This window comes from Lagopus leucura, unplaced genomic scaffold (genome assembly GCF_019238085.1).
Source record: "Lagopus leucura isolate 7727_CA_CO unplaced genomic scaffold, USGS_WTPT01 Super-Scaffold_100017, whole genome shotgun sequence".
Classification (NCBI taxonomy): Eukaryota; Metazoa; Chordata; class Aves; order Galliformes; family Phasianidae; genus Lagopus; species Lagopus leucura.
In genome coordinates this window covers 2247758-2265164 of record NW_024962271.1, presented here as the reverse complement: position 1 = coordinate 2265164, position 17407 = coordinate 2247758, and the positions used below count along the sequence as shown (strand labels likewise).

General features: G+C 45.4%; 2 protein-coding genes across 2 annotated transcripts; one reads left to right on the top strand and one right to left on the bottom strand.

The window, feature by feature from the left end:
* The first annotated feature begins 41 nt into the window (after positions 1-41).
* On the top strand, positions 42-1625 carry PPP1R3E (protein phosphatase 1 regulatory subunit 3E). Its single transcript, XM_042877147.1, has one exon. It carries the CDS (start codon positions 42-44, stop codon positions 993-995), a length of 954 nt encoding a protein of 317 aa, XP_042733081.1. The 3' UTR covers positions 996-1625.
* A 9223-nt stretch (positions 1626-10848) lies between these two features.
* Positions 10849-17363, bottom strand: GCSH (glycine cleavage system protein H). Its single transcript, XM_042877148.1, has 5 exons — positions 17243-17363; positions 14412-14491; positions 13146-13209; positions 11563-11694; positions 10849-10978 (listed from the first exon to the last, which is right to left on the bottom strand). Exons 1-5 carry the CDS (start codon positions 17361-17363, stop codon positions 10881-10883), a joined length of 495 nt encoding a protein of 164 aa, XP_042733082.1. The 3' UTR covers positions 10849-10880.
* Positions 17364-17407: the final 44 nt, after the last annotated feature.

The following is a 17407-nucleotide window of genomic DNA, read 5'->3' as shown; positions in this document are numbered from 1 at the left end:
CGGCCGCCGCCGAGCGCCGAGCGCTGAGCGCCGCCGCCCCCATGGATAAGGCGGCCTCGCTGCACGGCGCCGTGCCCGCGCCGCCGCCCCGGCTCTACCTGCCGCGGAACTTCAGCTGCAGCGCCTGCCTCTACGGCAGCCTGGCCGAGCGCTGCGGCGGCGGCCGCAGCCCCGACGGCGACGCTCCTCCGCCGCCCGCCCCGCGGGACGCGGCCCCTGAGAAGCCGCCGCCTCCACCCCGCGGCCGGGAGCCCCGTCCGCCCGCCGCGCCGCCCAGCCCCACGCAGCGCCGCCGCGCCAAGTCGCTGCCCACGCCCGGGGAGCGCGGCCTTCGGCCGGCCCCGCGGCACAGCCCCTCGCGCCGCAAGACCGTGCGCTTCGCCGACTCGCTCGGCCTGGAGCTCATCTCCGTGCGGCACTTCCGCGACGCCGACCTGCCGCGCGTGCCGCCGCCCGCCGCGCCGCGCCGCGCCGACCTCTTCAAGACCGGGAAGCCGCCGGTGCTGGGCGAGCTGGAGCCGGTGCTGTTCGGGCCGCTGCCGCCGCCGCTGGAGCCGCTGTTCCCGCCGCAACCCGGCGCCGGGCCCGGCTTCGCGGAGCGCGTGCGGCAGCACAAGGTGAGGCTGGAGTGGGTGCGCTGCGAACCCGCGGGGCTGCGCGGCGCCGTGCGCGTCCTCAACCTGGCCTACGAGAAGGCCGTGTCGGTGCGTTACACGCTCGACCGCTGGGCCAGCTGCGGCGAGGTGCCCGCCGCCTATCAGCCCGCCGGGCCGGCCGACGGCATCACCGACCGCTTCGCCTTCCACCTGCCGCTCGGCCCCGCCGCCGCCGGCTCCGAGGCCGCGCTGGAGTTCGCCGTCCGCTACCGCGTGGCCGGGGCAGAGTACTGGGACAACAACGGCGGCTCGAACTACCGCCTGCGGGGCCGGGCGCGCTCCCCCGCCTCGGGGCCGCCGCAGGACCCCGACAGCAGCGCCTGGATCCACTTCATCTGACTGACGGAGCGGCCCCGGCCTCGCCCCGCGCCGCGCCGTTGCGCTGTAAGTCGGCGGAGGACGCTTGGAATTGCTTGCGGATAACCGACGTGTGCTTTGTGTCCCGGACAGCCGTCCGGCTGCGGGCGGCGGGTGTGGGCTGTGCGCTCGGCGTACTCGAGCGTATTTAGGAAAGTGCTGCCGTTGAAAGACGGCGCTGTGCGGTTGAGGGTCTGTCACGCTGCGGTGGAGCCGCCCCGCCCGGAGGTGGCGGGAGCTCGGCCGTGCCGGTGGCTCTCGGCCCTGCGGGTTGATTTCCATCTCCCGTCTGACTGAGGTTCCTCAGCTGAGCTGTCGGTGCAGGAGTGCTTGGAAAACACTCCCGTTTTTCTTCTCCCTCATTCTGGAAAAAGGCAGATTTCACAAAGCTGGATGAGCTCTGACCTATTGAAGAGAAGCCATGTCTTGCCATATGAAAATAAGTGTATCAGTAAAAACGTTGGGATGGCAGAGTACGTTGACTTCTGCCTTCAAAGCTGTGCTTTAGATTGGTACGAGCAGTGAAGGGTTTTCTTTTTCCAGCTTGCTTTTTGAGGCAGTGGACACAGGTTGTGCTGCCCGGTGCTGCCCTCCAGGAGCTCAGCACGTGTCTGCGTGTCTGCGTGCAGGAGAGGGACCTCTGAAGTGTCACTGCTCAGAGTGGCAAAACTCGTGTTGGTATCATAGAATCGTTTGATTTGGAAGAGACCCTTAGAGGCCATCTGGTGCAGCTCCCCTGCAATGAACAGGGACTCCTACAGCTCTGGAACCCATCCAGCTTGACCTTGGGTGACTCCAGGGATGGAGCATTCATCACCTCTCTGCACAACCTGTGCCAGTGCCTCACCACCCTTACTGAGGAAACTTCCTCCTTATATCCAGTCTAAATTACCCCTCTTTTAGTTTGAAACCACTTCTCCTTGTCCTGGCACAGCAGACCCTGCTACAGAGTCTGTGTCCTTCCTGCTTACAGCCCCTTTAGGTGCCACTCTCAGGTCTCCCTGGAGCCTTCTCTTCCCCATGCTGAACGGCCCCAGCTCTCAGCCTGTCCCATAGGAGAGCTGTCCCATCCCTCGGAGTGTTTTTGTGGCCGTCCTCTGGACCTGCTCTGACATGATCTCATGCAGGGCTGTAAGATGCAGTCTTGAACATTTTGGATCTTCTTTAGGTTTTTCAGGAATGACATTAATTCTGTTAATTCTAATGTGTTTTTGAGTTAGTATCTCAGTAAGTATCTCAGACAGCATGGTTGGTGTCAAGTTCTCATGGAACCTTTTGACTTGGATGGGATTTGGGAGCACTTATGTCTCCTGGTGCTGTCAGAACAATTGAACTGATGAACTCTGGAGAAAAAGATTTGTCTACATGATGGGAAAAGAGCATTTCCTTTAATTCTTCTAGACCTCTTTCTGGCCTAATAGAAAATCACAGTGACAGTAGCTGCTCTATATTATCATAGCTTGGTTTTAGTTCCCTACCAAGTTTTCCCATCCCTCTGGTCTTAAAAGAAACATATTGCTAGGACCTACTGAGCATCTCACGTGTTAGAATATTAAGGCCCTGATCTTGTAATAAAGTAACACCGTGTGTTTATTTGTCTATAAAGATAGAATTGCAGAACTAGGTCTTAGTTTGTGATAAAAGCGTATTAAGTGGTGTACTTTCTCATGAAAGCCCAAGTGTCTTTTAGTTTTAAACCTAGCTTTTTGTAAGAGCCTTAATGCTGGAGAGAAGGAAAAGGACTTATCTCTGTTTGGAAGCACTTTGAGATGTGGTGGGAATACAGCCAAACATCTCTTCAGTTTTGCTGTAGCTTTCCTAAATGCTTTTTCTTGGCCTTCTCTGCCCACATACTAAACAGAAACTTATTCTGGAGCATCCCAATGCTGTTGCTTGTGGGGAAAAAGCAATTTCTGTGCAGTGGAGGTTAACCAGAGCTATAACTTTATTTATGAAGGTTTAACCCCTTTGTCAAATAAATATCTGAATATTAAATCTTTGTGGGATGTAGCACACCAGAAGAGCATTTTGCAAAGCAGACTCCTGAGCTTTGAAGCAGCTCAGCCTGTCTTCAGCTCTAAATTTTGTGGGTAGCTTTATGGGCTTGAGCTTGAATGCAGATTATCAGTGACATGTGTGTAACTCCAGTAAAAGACCAAGTCTTCTGGAGGCACACAGGGACTTCTGAAAGCCTCGAGGGTGGCCCAGGTGGCTCAGAGGATGCTGCTGGCAAAGTCTGTGGAACAAGTTTGAGGTGTTTAAATAGAAACTCCTCAGCAATACATGCCAAAGGTGCACTGCTTTGCTTACACAATTTCACTTCTATCACATCAGTTTATTCTCAAGGCAGATTTAAAATAAAAAAAAAAAAAAGTGCAGGTGCACTGAGTGCGAGGCAGAGCAAAATATTTGAATTTTTTTTGGGGGGGCGAATTGTCTTTAAGCCAGACTTCTTCTGGAACAAAAATATCAAATATTTTCATTGGTCTGACTGAAGCCCACGCCGCCTTCCCCTCCAAGTGATGTAGAGTGGTGTAGGCAAGGCAACAACCCTTAGGTAGTGTGCTTCACTTCTAAGTGAGTTACTCATCACTGGTGTCTTTGGTGACACAGAGATGTCTGTCATTCACTGTGCAGAGTCGTAGCTTTATGGAATGTGCCATCTTATTTCATGTGCAGTGCGGTGATCCCTCCTGCAGTAAGTTGTTCTGTATGCCCATAGACATTCATGTCTGCTGTTGCACAGTTGAGCTGCTTGGTTTTTTTGCGTGCAATTCTATGCCTCTTACAGCAGTATTTCTGAAATCTACCCAATTAGTACAAATCCCAACAAGAATCAAACCAATTAAGTGACCAAATTTCAGCTCGCTGGCTGTGTTAGCGTAAGGACAAGAATTGAAACATCACATTCATTGTCAATACATGTGCATTTCTTCAGGTTAATTCATCATTTCCTTCTTTTACCATTTGCAGATAACTTCTTGATGCATATGCATGTGCCTCAGTGTGTCGTTCAGTAGCAGAGTAAATGCACACTGTTATTCCAGCACATGTGGGGGGCGGTGGATCACTGCAGTGAGCAGATGTCTGGTCATATAAAGACACGACTTCTTCACACATATGTGAAATGTTTCTCAGTAGCACCAACAGGCACGCATCTGCTAATTCTGTGTTTTAACATCAGCTACAAGAATGCTCCAAATCTGCTTTTTAATGCATTATTAAATATATTTAATATATAATGCTATTAAATATCTATATTGGAATCTTTACGTGCCTTTCAGCATTTCCTAGGAAGAAATCTTATTTGTTCCTTAACTGTCCCACAGAATGCCAATGGCTTTCTTATTCAAATGAAATGAATTCTAAAAATATAATAATTCTAATTCCTGGAGCACTTTCAGCTGTTATCTGCAGCAGCCAGAAGAATTTGATAGTATTTTCCTACATTACTATGACAGAATTTACTGTCAGAACCACATCTTCCTGGTATACCTCTAAAATTATGTCGCTGGGTAAAAAAACTGTGACTATAGATAGTATAACAAAATATATTTATTGTATATATTTACCACTTACACAGATGTTCTAAATATATATATTCTATTGAGAGCAGAAGTTCTAGTTTTTTATGGAATGTAGTTGTGTAGATGTGATCATCCTTACAGCTTTTCCTGTGATTTCTCTGATGCTGCATAATGCTTTTAGTTACAACTTTTAGGTGGGCTTAATCTCTCTGCACTCTCTGTACGTTGGGATTCAAGTGCTCACTGTAAGGAGTAGCTGAAGAAAATGACTTCTACCTTGTGATTGTGCTGCATGGCCTTCTGACAGGCTCCCCCTAACTCTCCTCCCATACGCACTCCATGTGTCCACGTGCTGACTGTGGCAGGATTGCCTACCAAAACGAAAATATGGTGGAGTACCAAAATTAAGGCTCTACAGTCATGTACAGTTTGAGGTAGGAGGTGAATGTGGGCTCTTTCTTTACTCAATTCTTGAATGCTGCTTGTAACTTATTTTGCAGTTTTTTTTAACCCAGGATTGTCCTGTCTTTTATGAATATCCTCTTCCTTCAGCTATTCTGTTGTGTTGGAGCTTTCTGTTTTTGAGAAGGATTGGATTTTATTTTTATGCAACAACCTGAAAAATTACTTTACATTCCGTTCTGGGGGGAGGCAGAAAAACAGCTTTCCTTCCAGTTTTACTCTTTTAATATCAAATAGTAGCATGCAGAATAAAATATGCTTGAAATAACATATGCACTAGCAATTCCAAAGAATATAGCTAGAAAAGTGTCAAACGTGAGATATGCTTTTTGAAATGTATGTGCTTTTGTTTAGCAAGGCAGGAAATCCCCCCTAGTCCCAGTGCATTTCTACCAAGGAGACCTTTCTATGCAATATTACCGTGCACCTGGTTTTTTAGGGGTAAACTTGGTTGGTATCATTGCTGTGTTGGTGTGTTGTGTGTAGAATATTGTTAAAAGTGTCACTAAGGAAACCAAGTCTGAAGTAGTGTTAGATTTTGAGGCTCTGTTGTGTCTGACTTCCCTAAACCAAAAGCACAGTCTGAGGAGCAGTAGCAAGACAGTATTTCATGGACGTGCAATGCAGGGTCGTACACTGTGCTTTCCTCTACTCCGTGTCACCTTCCAGGAGGAAGCACTGCATTACCATCATGTTTTCAAATGTTGTATCTTAGCAACAAACCAAACTGTGCTGTACTTTTCCTCTCAGACAGCTCACAGGTGTGTTTTTAAAGCCCTTCAAAAGCAGTGGGCCCAGCACTGTTGGATTACTGTCGAGTCCCGTCTCCAAACTGCCGCATCCCAGCAATTGTGTGCACCGTGTAACTGGCTGAGTGGGCAGCACTGAGCAGCAGAATATTGTGTATTTTCAAAAGGCCAGGACACCCCAGCTGTGCCTGGGTGCAGACACCTGCATGTGGGGGACAGGAAAACTGACTGCCAGGCAAGAAGTTACTTGTCTTGAAGCCATTTCAACAAACCTGACTCCTCCAGTATAGTGTTGAACTGCTGCTCTTGGTAATGGAGTTGCTGTCTGTTCAAGACAGTGTAACATGTGAGCTTTTATTGTTTCCTTGATTTACACGGGCTTTGTTGACGAAAGAGTTTGTTCTAAATGTCACTGCTCTGTTCCTTTTGGTTGCACTTTCTTCTGCAGTGTTGATCCTTCGCAAAGTAATGTTTGTTTCTAATGTTTGTGAAAATAACGTAATATCACCGGAAGTTCAAAATCAACTTTTTAAATAATGCCTTGTAACGTAGCCTTATAGCATTCAGATTATTTTCCACCAAAATGGCATCTAATCACTGGTTGTCACATCTATTTATAAACCTGTAGCTTCTCGATGTCATTAAAGGTTAAGAAAACAAGTTGTGAGCATGTGGTGAATATAAAACCTTGTATTTTAATGGACAGGCTGTGAGTTCCTTTGGCTGAGGGTCTGAATTCTGTTCTGTTCTGTCCGTGCAGGGGGTGATGCACTGCCTACCTGGAGACAAACAGCAATCTCCGAGGTCTCCATTCAGAATATTCTGAGTGTGGAGCTGGGTTGGCCATCTGCTCTGCTGAAGTATAACCACTTCTCAAGAAGATAAGATGAGATTATCAGTTGGCATAAGTGCGTGTAGCTATCTTTATAGTCTTGTATCTTTAGCACTGTTGCAGATAAAGGCAGTGTAGCAGCCTGTAGTCCAGAAAGGGATGCCTGTGTTTTAACTGCCTGTGGTTTTAATCCTTCCCAGCTAAGCACTGCTGTGGTCAGCAGCACTGAACCATTCTGTGCAATTGAGCATTCAGCTGCCAAACCCCGTGCTAGTATGGAAACAACAGTCTGTCCTCTTTGCAGGAGGGCAAAGAGGGGCTCTCATAGCAGGAAAGTAGGAGATATGTGAATAGTAATTATTTTATTGCACAAAAAATAACAGTTTCAGTTTTCTAGTGCTGAAGGGCCACTTGGTCCAGGAGGAGGGTTTCTAAGCCTGGTGTATATTGAGCACTAACTGTGGTAGAGCTGCTTCTGTAAGGAGCACACACTCTTTCCTCCAGTGGTGATGCAGAGTTGAGGCTATTTAACTGTCAGCTAGGTGAAGCTTAAGGACTCTTCCAAATACGCTTTTTCTGACATCAGAATGACTGCCTGTTCTTCCTTACAGCTCTTCACTTGCACAGGTATAGGTAGGAAGGAGGAGGAACTGGCTGTGCCAACTGTGAAGTCTCTTTTCAAGACTTAGATTCTGTATCAGAAATACGACTTTGGATCACACAGGATCACATGTGGATGACGTGATCCTTGTGACCACAATATGGAAAGTAGATAGATTCCTTCCAAGGCATTAAACATCATCTTTCTACGTTGGCTAACATATTTACCAAGCAACCTGATTTAAGAAATGCTCCTTAGTCTAATGGAAGGCAGACAAAACATTTCAGTTGTAGCTGAGCTGACTTTGCCTTGGTAGCTGTAGCACAAGTGGGGCAGTTGGAACAGGCAGGAATGGCCAAGAATACTGAGTTCTCTGTCATTTTCTCTTGATCCAGCCCCTTGCAGTGAAGAAGGGAGAGCGTGATGGCTGAAAAGCAGAAGTACTCACGAGTTCCAAGTGCTAACTCATCCTCGTAGCTTGTGGATTGATTTTCATGGCTAGTGAAAGGTAGAATTGCTGTACCTCCATTAGAATAGCCTCTGAGAGAAAGCCACTCAATAGCATGAATAATTGAACACTATAAACAAATGACAAATAAAACAGCCTAATAGCAGGGGATGTTAGATGCTTGTACCGCATTAAAATAGGTTGGGTCTGAAGTGACTGAATTATGCTTTGTCAGGAAGAGAGGGATGTCAATATTGTAAGGGAAAGTATCAGTGCAGATACCACAGACTGCATTCCCCTGCCAAGGAGTGCTTCCCTAGGGCTGTGTCCCAAGCAGCCTGGGGAAAGTGCAGCAGAATCACACTGAGGACACTCCTAGGCTGCTCTTACAGTTCATCTCTGGCTCGTGCCATCTAGAGCATTGTGTGCAGGCTTACTGAGCAGGCTGCTGTTGGCTTAGTGGGAGCCATCACACTTGGAACTTGGTATAAAATTGAAGACTCAGGCTAAATGCCTCACCTCAACAATCTGACAAGGGTGGCAGGATGATGGGCAAGATAAAATGAGTGGTACAGTTCTGTGAGGAGTGCCTGTAAACATTTCCTGTGACAATTTTCAATATTTTGATGTGTTTTCAGGCCTTGAAGTTGCCCTAGGGAGCCGGCTGGCGCTGCAGCTGAGTCACTGCGGTACCCGGCCGCTTGCACGGCTCCGTTGCTCCATCTCTAACGTGCTGAGCGCCATCGCGTGGGTGAATTATACAACTCCTCCTTTGAGAACGATAAGATTGAGATTGCCCTGTAGCCGTCTGATAGCCTGGAACGCTCCGTTCCACCTGCTGGAAACTGTGCTACCATTCCATTAGACACCATTCTTAGGCTTCCTTCTCTTCACCCAGGTTAGCAATGCAGGTGCTGATGTTTCCATTGGCTCTTGCACTGCAACAGAAAAGCCTTGTGTCTTTAGTTGAAGAGCTGAGGGTCGCCCTGGAACACTTATTGGTACAGTGCTGAGGAACCAGCCTACAGGAAGATCCCAATTCCTGACCCATCAGTACAAAGCAGCAGCAAAGAGACTCCTGACTGCAGAACAGCAGCTCTCTGGAGACCCCAGTTAAGGGGAGCATTAAAAACTGAGATCTGCCACGCTCCTAATGTAATCATGAAAGGCTTAGGTAATTGTCCTACAGCTAATTTAATGGCAGTGAAGTTCACATTGTCCTTATTTTGTGTTCAAAACAGGCTCCTGACAAATTAGAATGATATTTTCATACAAACATGTTTCCAGCGCTTAGGTTAGCATTATACCTAGCATACTATTTAACCTTTCATCTTTATTACTAAATTAGATGATAGCTTGCTAACAATGCATAACAGTGCTTTGTACCCCTGTTTAACATGGCGTGATGAAAAGTCACATTAACAATCTACACAGACAGCAGTACTGGAATGTCACCACCTCAAAACACCAATTATTATTATTTAAGTGGTCTTGTTTTTCCAGCTTAATACCATTTGCTTGTATTTTTCTCTCTGTTCAGAGTAACAGATAATTTGCACTCATATGCACAATGGGTCACGATTCAGATGGAGAGGCAGCAATTCACTGTGGAAAAAAAAGCAAATTTTGAGATATGCAGTCTTTTCAGATAAAAGCCTTCCAAAGTAAATATGGATTGAAAAAAAATCCAAGTTGAACTTATATGATAGTGTTAGATAATCTGAGAGAGAAAGGGGTTGGTATTTGTGAAACAGAAAGGGGTTGGTATTTGTGAAACAGAAAGGAGATGTGATGACATAATTTACTCCTATGATATAAAGAGACATAATTATTAGTTGTGGGAGAAACATGGAAATCATGATTTCCCATAAAAGTCATCTTTTGGGCCTGTAATATTTAGTATCCAGTACTTATGAGTGTTAAGTTCTGAGGATCAGGACATAAAAAGCCACAGAGAAAGTGGTTATTCTGTAAAAAAAAAAAGTGTCTCCTTTATTCATTTTCTGTAGGAACATGCTGGTAAGCATGTTTAATTTTTCCCTCAATTTACACAGCATTTAGTCATAGTTTAAATATAAAATACACTCACCCCATTTTATTTTGAAGAAAGGCATTCATTACAGATCAATGCTGGCAAACTTTGAATTTACGCTGCTGCAGTTGGGCTCCAACCAGTGCATGCTGGCCTAACTGAAGCTTCTTCCTGATGATGGATGCAGCAAGGTTGTGGGATGACTGGAAAGCTAGGAACTCTGCTTGAACAGCATACATCAAACCTCCAACAGAATTTCACCTGTGTCACCCTGTGTGGATTAATATCCCCCTACTTCCCTTCAGAGCAACTGAGAGGCACTTGGTTTTCTCTCCTGATTTGTGCTTGGCTTCTGATCACCGTTTTAAAATCATGTTTTAAAAAAAAGCTGTACTCCAAACCTCTGCTGTGCTATTATGGTTTTGTAAGACACAGGTCTGCACCACTCAAACCTTTAGAAGTCACATCAACGTCGACTACGCGATTGTGGAGCCATTAAGGTCAAGTCTAACATAATTAGTTTACTGGTTTGCAAAACTGAAGTTTTAGTTTCATTCATTCATTGTCTGTCCTCATTATAGCAGCATGCCTCCATGATCTTAAAGGCACACATGACTGCATTATTTACTGAAGTGCTACTGATCACACGATAGGCACGTGATGTAGAATTCCCTGTGACACATGCAGTGTTTACTTAGTCCAGACAAAAGAAAATACAGCCTAAACAGTGCACTCAAGAACCTAGCTAAATGATCAGTGCATGAGTTTTGCACGGTAAGAAAGCGCAGTAAGTCAGAAAACAAGGAGCATACCTTTGTAAAGGCAGAATTATTTGAATTTATTAGTTCTTTATGTTTTCCTTCTTCATTTTACTATGTAAAGAAGTAAAAAAACCAACATAATCATGCAAAGAGGTAGTTGGTGGTAGTTTTTTTGGCATAATTCTTGCAACTATAACTAGGTCGAAGTATTAGGAGGTTAGGGAGCCACTGGGTTTTTCTGTATCCCAAAGTTATATAAAAATCAAGCAGTCTAAAATAGAAATCCCTTACAAGTGTGCACATGTTAAACATTTTATCACTGCAATTATTTATGGCATGTGTATGTGAACATAAGTGATACTTTTCAGCTTGTCAAAACTCAATATTCTCTACTTCAGTGATCGATGACAGACTACAGTGAAATATTTTATACGGGTTTATTTCATTATTCCAGCTCAGTCCTCAATGGATTTTATGTATTTCTCATAAGCATCTTCACTCATCAGTTCATCAAGTTCAGCAGGCTTTTCCACAGTCATCTTGATAAGCCAACCTGCAGTTTGGAAGTTAAAAAGAACAACAGTTGCAAACAGCCTGCACCAAGGGTTCATCCACGACAGCGCCGAGGAACAGCAGTCCCACCACTCATACAGAGCTCTGTCACTGTTAGAATTAAGGGCACCTCCTCTGCAGCAGAACAGCATTGCAATACTTTAAAAGCAAACACAACAACAAAACCAAACAAATAACCTGAAGGTGCCTTCTGAGGGGTTAGTTCAGCACTGTCTCTGACAGTGGCTTTGGGAAGGGACTGTCAAGGAAAAGAGCCTGACCACCCAGGATCATGAGTTGTTACAGAATCAAGAATGAAAAATATCACCAAGGGAAACAGATTTAAACTAAACCTCAGTACCTCTGGAAAGAACACACTGCAATGAAGTTGTCAGCAAAGGCAAGACTACAATACTATTATTATGCTATAAATTTTATTGGGCTTGAACTACATTCAACATATTCAATTTTAAGCCTCCATACCATTAAATTTGAAGAACTAGGAATGACAGACCTATCTGTGATCACAAGCAACACTGCCAGCATCCAGGTGGCACTCTGTATTGAAAGATAAAAACATCTTACCATCTTGATAACAAGATTTATTGACGAGCCCTGGGTTGTCTGCAAGGGCAGCATTAATGTCAGTCACTTCTCCTGTGAGAGGAGAGTAGAGTTCACTAGCAGCTTTCACACTTTCCAGTGCCCCAAACTCATCTGAAATACAGAACAAGATTTCACACTTTTAAGAGGAATTCACAGAGCACTCGAGTTTCAATCAGACATTGCAGCGATGACCTGTCTGTGCAGCAGTGCCTTGACACTGAGGGAGGAAAGCTATCAAAGGGTGGAAGTCGCCAACTCAGTATCACTGAGCAGCAGCACTGAGTCCTGCAGGGAAGTGGCACAGCACTGGCTAGCTGGCTATTACAGGAGGAACGGAAATTTCTTGTGTTTGGCTAATTCATTGGCTAAAGCCCTACAGCATGGTCTGACGCGGGGTTAGAAGGAATCCCATTCAACTATTGCTGCAAGACTTCTAAATAAGCCTTCTATTTACAGTGTAGACCTTTTTAATGCCAAATCTGGTTACAAAATAGAACTTGAGGAGCTGGCTTGTTCTTCAGCAGCACTATCAGCTGTTACATTGCACTCACTGGAAAACACTCATTAGTATTCAGAAGCACGGTACCGGAACCACCCAGCTGCTCTGCTCTCCTTTCTATTTCATATGCAGTTATGGAAACAGGGCCTGGAGCAGCATTAGACAAGAGCAGCTCTAAACCATAAGCAAACAAAGAGGCTGGGGAACGTGGAGCAGTCAGAACAGCAGACAGGGGACAGAGAACAGCACGTTCTGGGAAAGCCTGGGATTAGAGTAGTGCTGCAAGTGGTAGAAAAGAGAAGTGGAAATGAAGTTCCTTCAGATAACGCTACAAGTTGGTTAATTAGAACCCTAAACAGAAAACTTCTGTAAAGCATTCACCACTCAGTGTGACAATAACAGCTGTGGCCTCAGCAGCCTGATGCAGAAGGATGGGAAGAAAAACTGCTGCTTCACCTCAGTACATTTACACTCTCGTTCTGCAATGCCTGAAGCTAATGACAATCTTTTCTCAGTGCTCTGTGTATAAACAGGGACAGGTTTTTCCTTTCTACCCGTTGATGTTCACACCTCTTTAACACAGAAAATTACCTACCTGAATGATTAAGAGGGCAATAATTGATATGTTGGATTGATACAGCTGATACACAGAAATTACTGAGTGTATGTTCATGGAAAAGTTAGAGCTTGATATCAGTTAAATTTCATTGTTTTACAACATGAAATACGTAACTGCAAAATCACAAGTAAGCCAGCCTCAACACTGCTAAGTCCAATCTAAGCATAAATGTGTTCTAAAGCAGCATATAGGTAAAAGTATTACAAAAAACATATCTAAAAATGTTTGATTTTAAATAAAGATCTTGAAAAGTAGATACTTCCTGCTATCATGCATGGTAGCATGCATTCAGAGACTTCGAAATGAAAGCTGTCATCTCTATTCATAGAAATATCTGCTTTTATTTTGCATCCAGATGAGTAATGGTGTTAACAAACATAAAGATTACTTAATAAAATTCAACTTTGATAAGAAGCTAGAAGTAGAACTAGAGCCAAAACTTACCATCTTTATTCAATTTTGTCCCAATTTCTGGAAGACTACAATAAACAACGTCTCCTAATGCTTCCTTAAAAGAAAAACAAATGCATCAAAGCTTACAATAAAGAAACCGTAGGTAGGAGTTATCTGACACAGTAACTCTAGAAGCAACGCAAACAAGTCACCTCCCTGTGTAAATGCAGATGTTATTTAAAGATTGTGCATTTTTCACTTTTTAAACACTTAACTTGAAAGAAAACCAAAATGTTAGGTTATAGTGACCCAAATGGCAAATTAATTGCTATCTATTATGATGTTAATAACCCTCAGGCTGAGCTGCAAGGCATGTATCTACAGATTTATTCAGGCAGAACAAGAGGAGCATCTGCTTATTTTCTCAGCGCCAGCCAGCACAGCACGTGTTGTGATGGACAAAGTTCCCAACAGTTTTAGGGAATTATCCCTCTGGCACAAGGCACAGAAATGTCACTTGAAATCAAATGCAGTGATTCCTCTCCAGTGGCAGCTCAAGAGCTGTAAGCATACAGCCTGTCCTTCCTGACTGAACAGGAGCCTTACCACCAGAAGAATCAGCTCGACTGGAACAGGCTCCTGCCTCTTCAGTGGCAAAGGTACCATATTTCACAAGAGCCCACAGATCTGACGGAGCAGTGGTGGCATTTACAGAAAGCAGATTACAGGAAATGCTGCTTGTCCTAACACTAATTCCACTTCATTGCTAACTTCCCATGCTAGAAGTTTCACGTGCAGTAAATCTCCGTCCTGAATTTACCTGTGGCTACTCCAAATCACATGCTTGCACCAGATCAAAACAAAACTCCAAAGGGTCCCCCTACCTCCACTATTTTATACTGAGAAATATACACTGTGTTACACTTCTGTTTGGAATAGCTTTTTAGCCAGAGGAATTGCACCACATTCACGTTCAAGTGGAATCTGACCTGAAAAGTGCACGGCAGCCTCTTACTACAGCCACACACTCCCAAGGCCTACAGAACTGTGGTAATAAATGCAGTTTTAAATTCAGCTGACCGTTAAGTTTCCATCACACTCAGCTTTCCACAGGCTTGATCTAAACCGATTAAGAATCTATCAGAATGCTGAAACAACGTGCACTTCTCAAATAACGTGACAGTGCCAAGTCCAAAAATGCAATTACATATGCAATTACAACAATAAAACAACAGCAGCTATCCAAAGAGCAAGGACAAGAGTATGGGTAAGTAAATATTGCAGGCTTGGGTAGGAAAAGAGAGGGTTGATCAATACCTGTGCAAAATTGCTGATTCCTACTGTTCCAATGCCATTTTCAACTGATATCCATTCGTGCTTGTCTGTGAATTTGCGGGCTACAATGAAACAAACTTGAAACTTCAGAAATAAGTGGCAAGTTGCTGGCTTAAATGCAATACATTGAAGTTACAAACCCTGCTGGTTTGCTTTGCTTTCCCCTGAGGTTGGTGCTTTGTTTCCCCACACCCCCCTTGGAAAATACTCCAAACAGCAAATGCAATTTGCAGAAGCACTTTGTTCTGCTCAGGACACACGTAGTGACACAGCAGCAGCTCACTGTGGGGTTCTGCCTGACAGCCTTCCTGGTTCCGGTGCAATCATCCACAGACTGATCAACCATGGGGGGAAAGTGAATAGTTCTCATTCAAATGTAAAATACAAATCCAAAGCATACATGTTTACTTCACTCACAGTAACAAGCTTTTCTATGATGCCTTCAGGTCTTTCCGAGCCATTTTTGTGCTTCTTTCCCAGGAATAATGAAGCTGCTGGCAGAAGGCCAGCGTTAATGACAGTTAAATAGTGTCAGCATTGCAGCATCTCATTCAACACATGAAACAAAGCCACCAGGTGAAGCTGCAGCCTGTCTGCTCCGGGCAGCTGAGTCCCTTCCCTGCCCTGACATCTCCTCTCCAGTCTACTTCTCCCATTTCATGTCATCATTGATATATACAATATCAGGCACAATAAGTATAGGTGAAATTAATAGGGCCATTCAAACAGGAAACAGTTACCTAAGAGAATTTGCTGTTAATACTATTAGAACAACACTCATTCTGAATAGTTTTAACATGTGCGTATGTAAGACTGTTAAATCTTTTCCACAGCAATCCTGCAATTCTGCATACAGTGTAGGCCTGTAGGACTCAGGGCTGCTCATACTGTATTTTACCAGCAGCAGTTATTTTTATATTCGAAAGAAGAAATTGAAACAGTTTTCTTCCTGATACATCACACCAAGAGCTTCCAGCCTGCTTTGTCCTGCTCCTCACATGCAATTTTCCTCAGCAGTTCTTTGGGTTTTCTTCAGTTTTTAAATTTCTTCTCCACGTTCCCTTCTTGCACCCCTCCAATCACACAGGGGATGTTCCACAAGTTGGGGAAGAACTTAAACAGAGTTTCCTGGGAGATAAGTGCCAAAGTAGCGCAGCTGGGCCCTCCTTTTGGGTCCCAAATCCTCTTGGGCTCCTTGCACCCCCTAAAGAAATTCAACTTCCAGAAAGCCTTATTTCTTAGGCTTGCATATGACAAAAAGCAGAAATCCTCACTTCAGGTCTGTTAAAATCCTCACACTAAGTCAGTACCATTCTGAGATGTTTCAGTTATAGTAATCCTATTACAAGAGCTGAATGTGTGGAAGAGGTAAAATGGTCTCTCTCTTATGGCGGCTCAAGTTTTACATTTGTATTTATTGTGGCAGCACAATATACAGAAGCAGAGCACACAAAACAGACTGAGTAAAATGCTAATAATGCATTTTCCCATGCAGCATCGCTCAAATAATAATAAAAAGACCACAGAATTTCATCTAATGTTATTAATATCTACATAAATGTCTCTGGACATGTTCTAATGAACAGAAGAAACCAAATCGCTTTAGGTCAATGCATTAACCCCCAGGTAATAGGGATTTGATTGGAAATGAGTAATGAACCATGAGAACAGAGAAGAACGCAGAACCTCAAGCCCCCACTGAACATTAATTAACATTATGCACATCACAGAGGAGCCAGCCAGCACCTTTCTATGTGGGACAATAATATTGTGTAAGATTTGTTTTAAAGGGCAAGATTACAGGGAAGAAAAAGACAAGAGATAAAAATTTCACTGCTTTGTTAGAAATCGACACGTTCTTAGCAGTCTGAAATGCATGTATGCTTCTTGTAGGATATTTTTCACACAGAAAATGGTTAAAATGAGAAATTCTAACCATGTGGCAAAACCCACGGTAAGTAAAGTTCAGGTCAAATGAGAAAGAGTTAATAAGTAATCTCAAAATTCGAACTTTGAGCTTACGTGACTGGCACATGAGAGAAATCAAAATAGATGAATATATATATCGTATAGGAATATGCTCATATATATTCATAAATAATATCAGAGCACAGCAAATCTCTTCCGCGAGCGTTCTTTGCCACCAGAGCATCTCCTCGTACTCTAGCTTCATTCATTTCAGCACGGCTCTGGTTTCAGCTTAACGAGCACATCCTAAATTCAGACCTGCCTCTATTTCGGCAACGGACACCTGCGAGACACCACCTGCTGCTCAAGTGCACGAACACAGCACAGCAGCTCACGGCACACGCACACCTCCACACCTCAGCGGCTGCACACGAGCGCTCAGACCGATCCCGGCTTCCCTTCCGGCACGGCTCAGCTCTGCTGCCCGCCGAGGGATCGCTCCTCTTTGCGCACCGGGAATCGGGAGCGCATCAGCAGCTCAGCGCGGAGGTTCTGCCAGAAGCACGGCACAGCACTGCTGCTTCCAGCCATCTTGAGGCACCCTGCCTGGGCAGCTCTGCCCTTCCCGCCTGCACGAGGCAGCTAAAACACAACACAAAGCGCTTCTGTGCACGGTGTCCTTCCAGGCCCGCTATTTAAACGCGCCGCGCCCGGGACAGAGGAGCCCCGGCAGACCTCGCGCCCGGCCGCAGAGCTCAGCGGTAACGCGCAGCTGCGCGCCCGGGGCAGGCAGGGGCACCCGCACGATTTGCCTGCGCTCCTCACAGAGCGCCGAGTTGCGCCGCGCGAGGACGAGCGGCACCTCCCCGCGGCCGCCGGGCCCACGCCGGCGCTCCCGCACTCACCGGACAGCAGCAACGAGCCGGTGCCCAGCCTCCGCGCCGCGGGGAGCCGCGGCCGTAACGAGAGGCGCGAGCAGCGCGGCGCCAGGGCCGGCCCGAGCCGCCGCAACGCCAACCACGCCATCTTTGCCGGCGGCCTCGGGCGGGGGCGGCGCCGCGCTGAGCTCC

Bases quoted from the DNA above. Each gene is read 5' to 3' on its own strand.
- GCSH (XM_042877148.1), bottom strand. From the start codon at position 17,363: ATGGCGTGGTTGGCGTTGCGGCGGCTCGGGCCGGCCCTGGCGCCGCGC. The intron at 11,695-13,145 runs GTAAGTTTTGGC...TCTGTATTTCAG, and splicing joins GACAAAATTGAATAAAGATG to ATGAGTTTGGGGCACTGGAA. The intron at 10,979-11,562 runs GTAAGATGTTTT...TCCAAACTGCAG, and splicing joins TAAATCTTGTTATCAAGATG to GTTGGCTTATCAAGATGACT.
- PPP1R3E (XM_042877147.1), top strand. From the start codon at position 42: ATGGATAAGGCGGCCTCGCTGCACGGCGCCGTGCCCGCGCCGCCGCCC.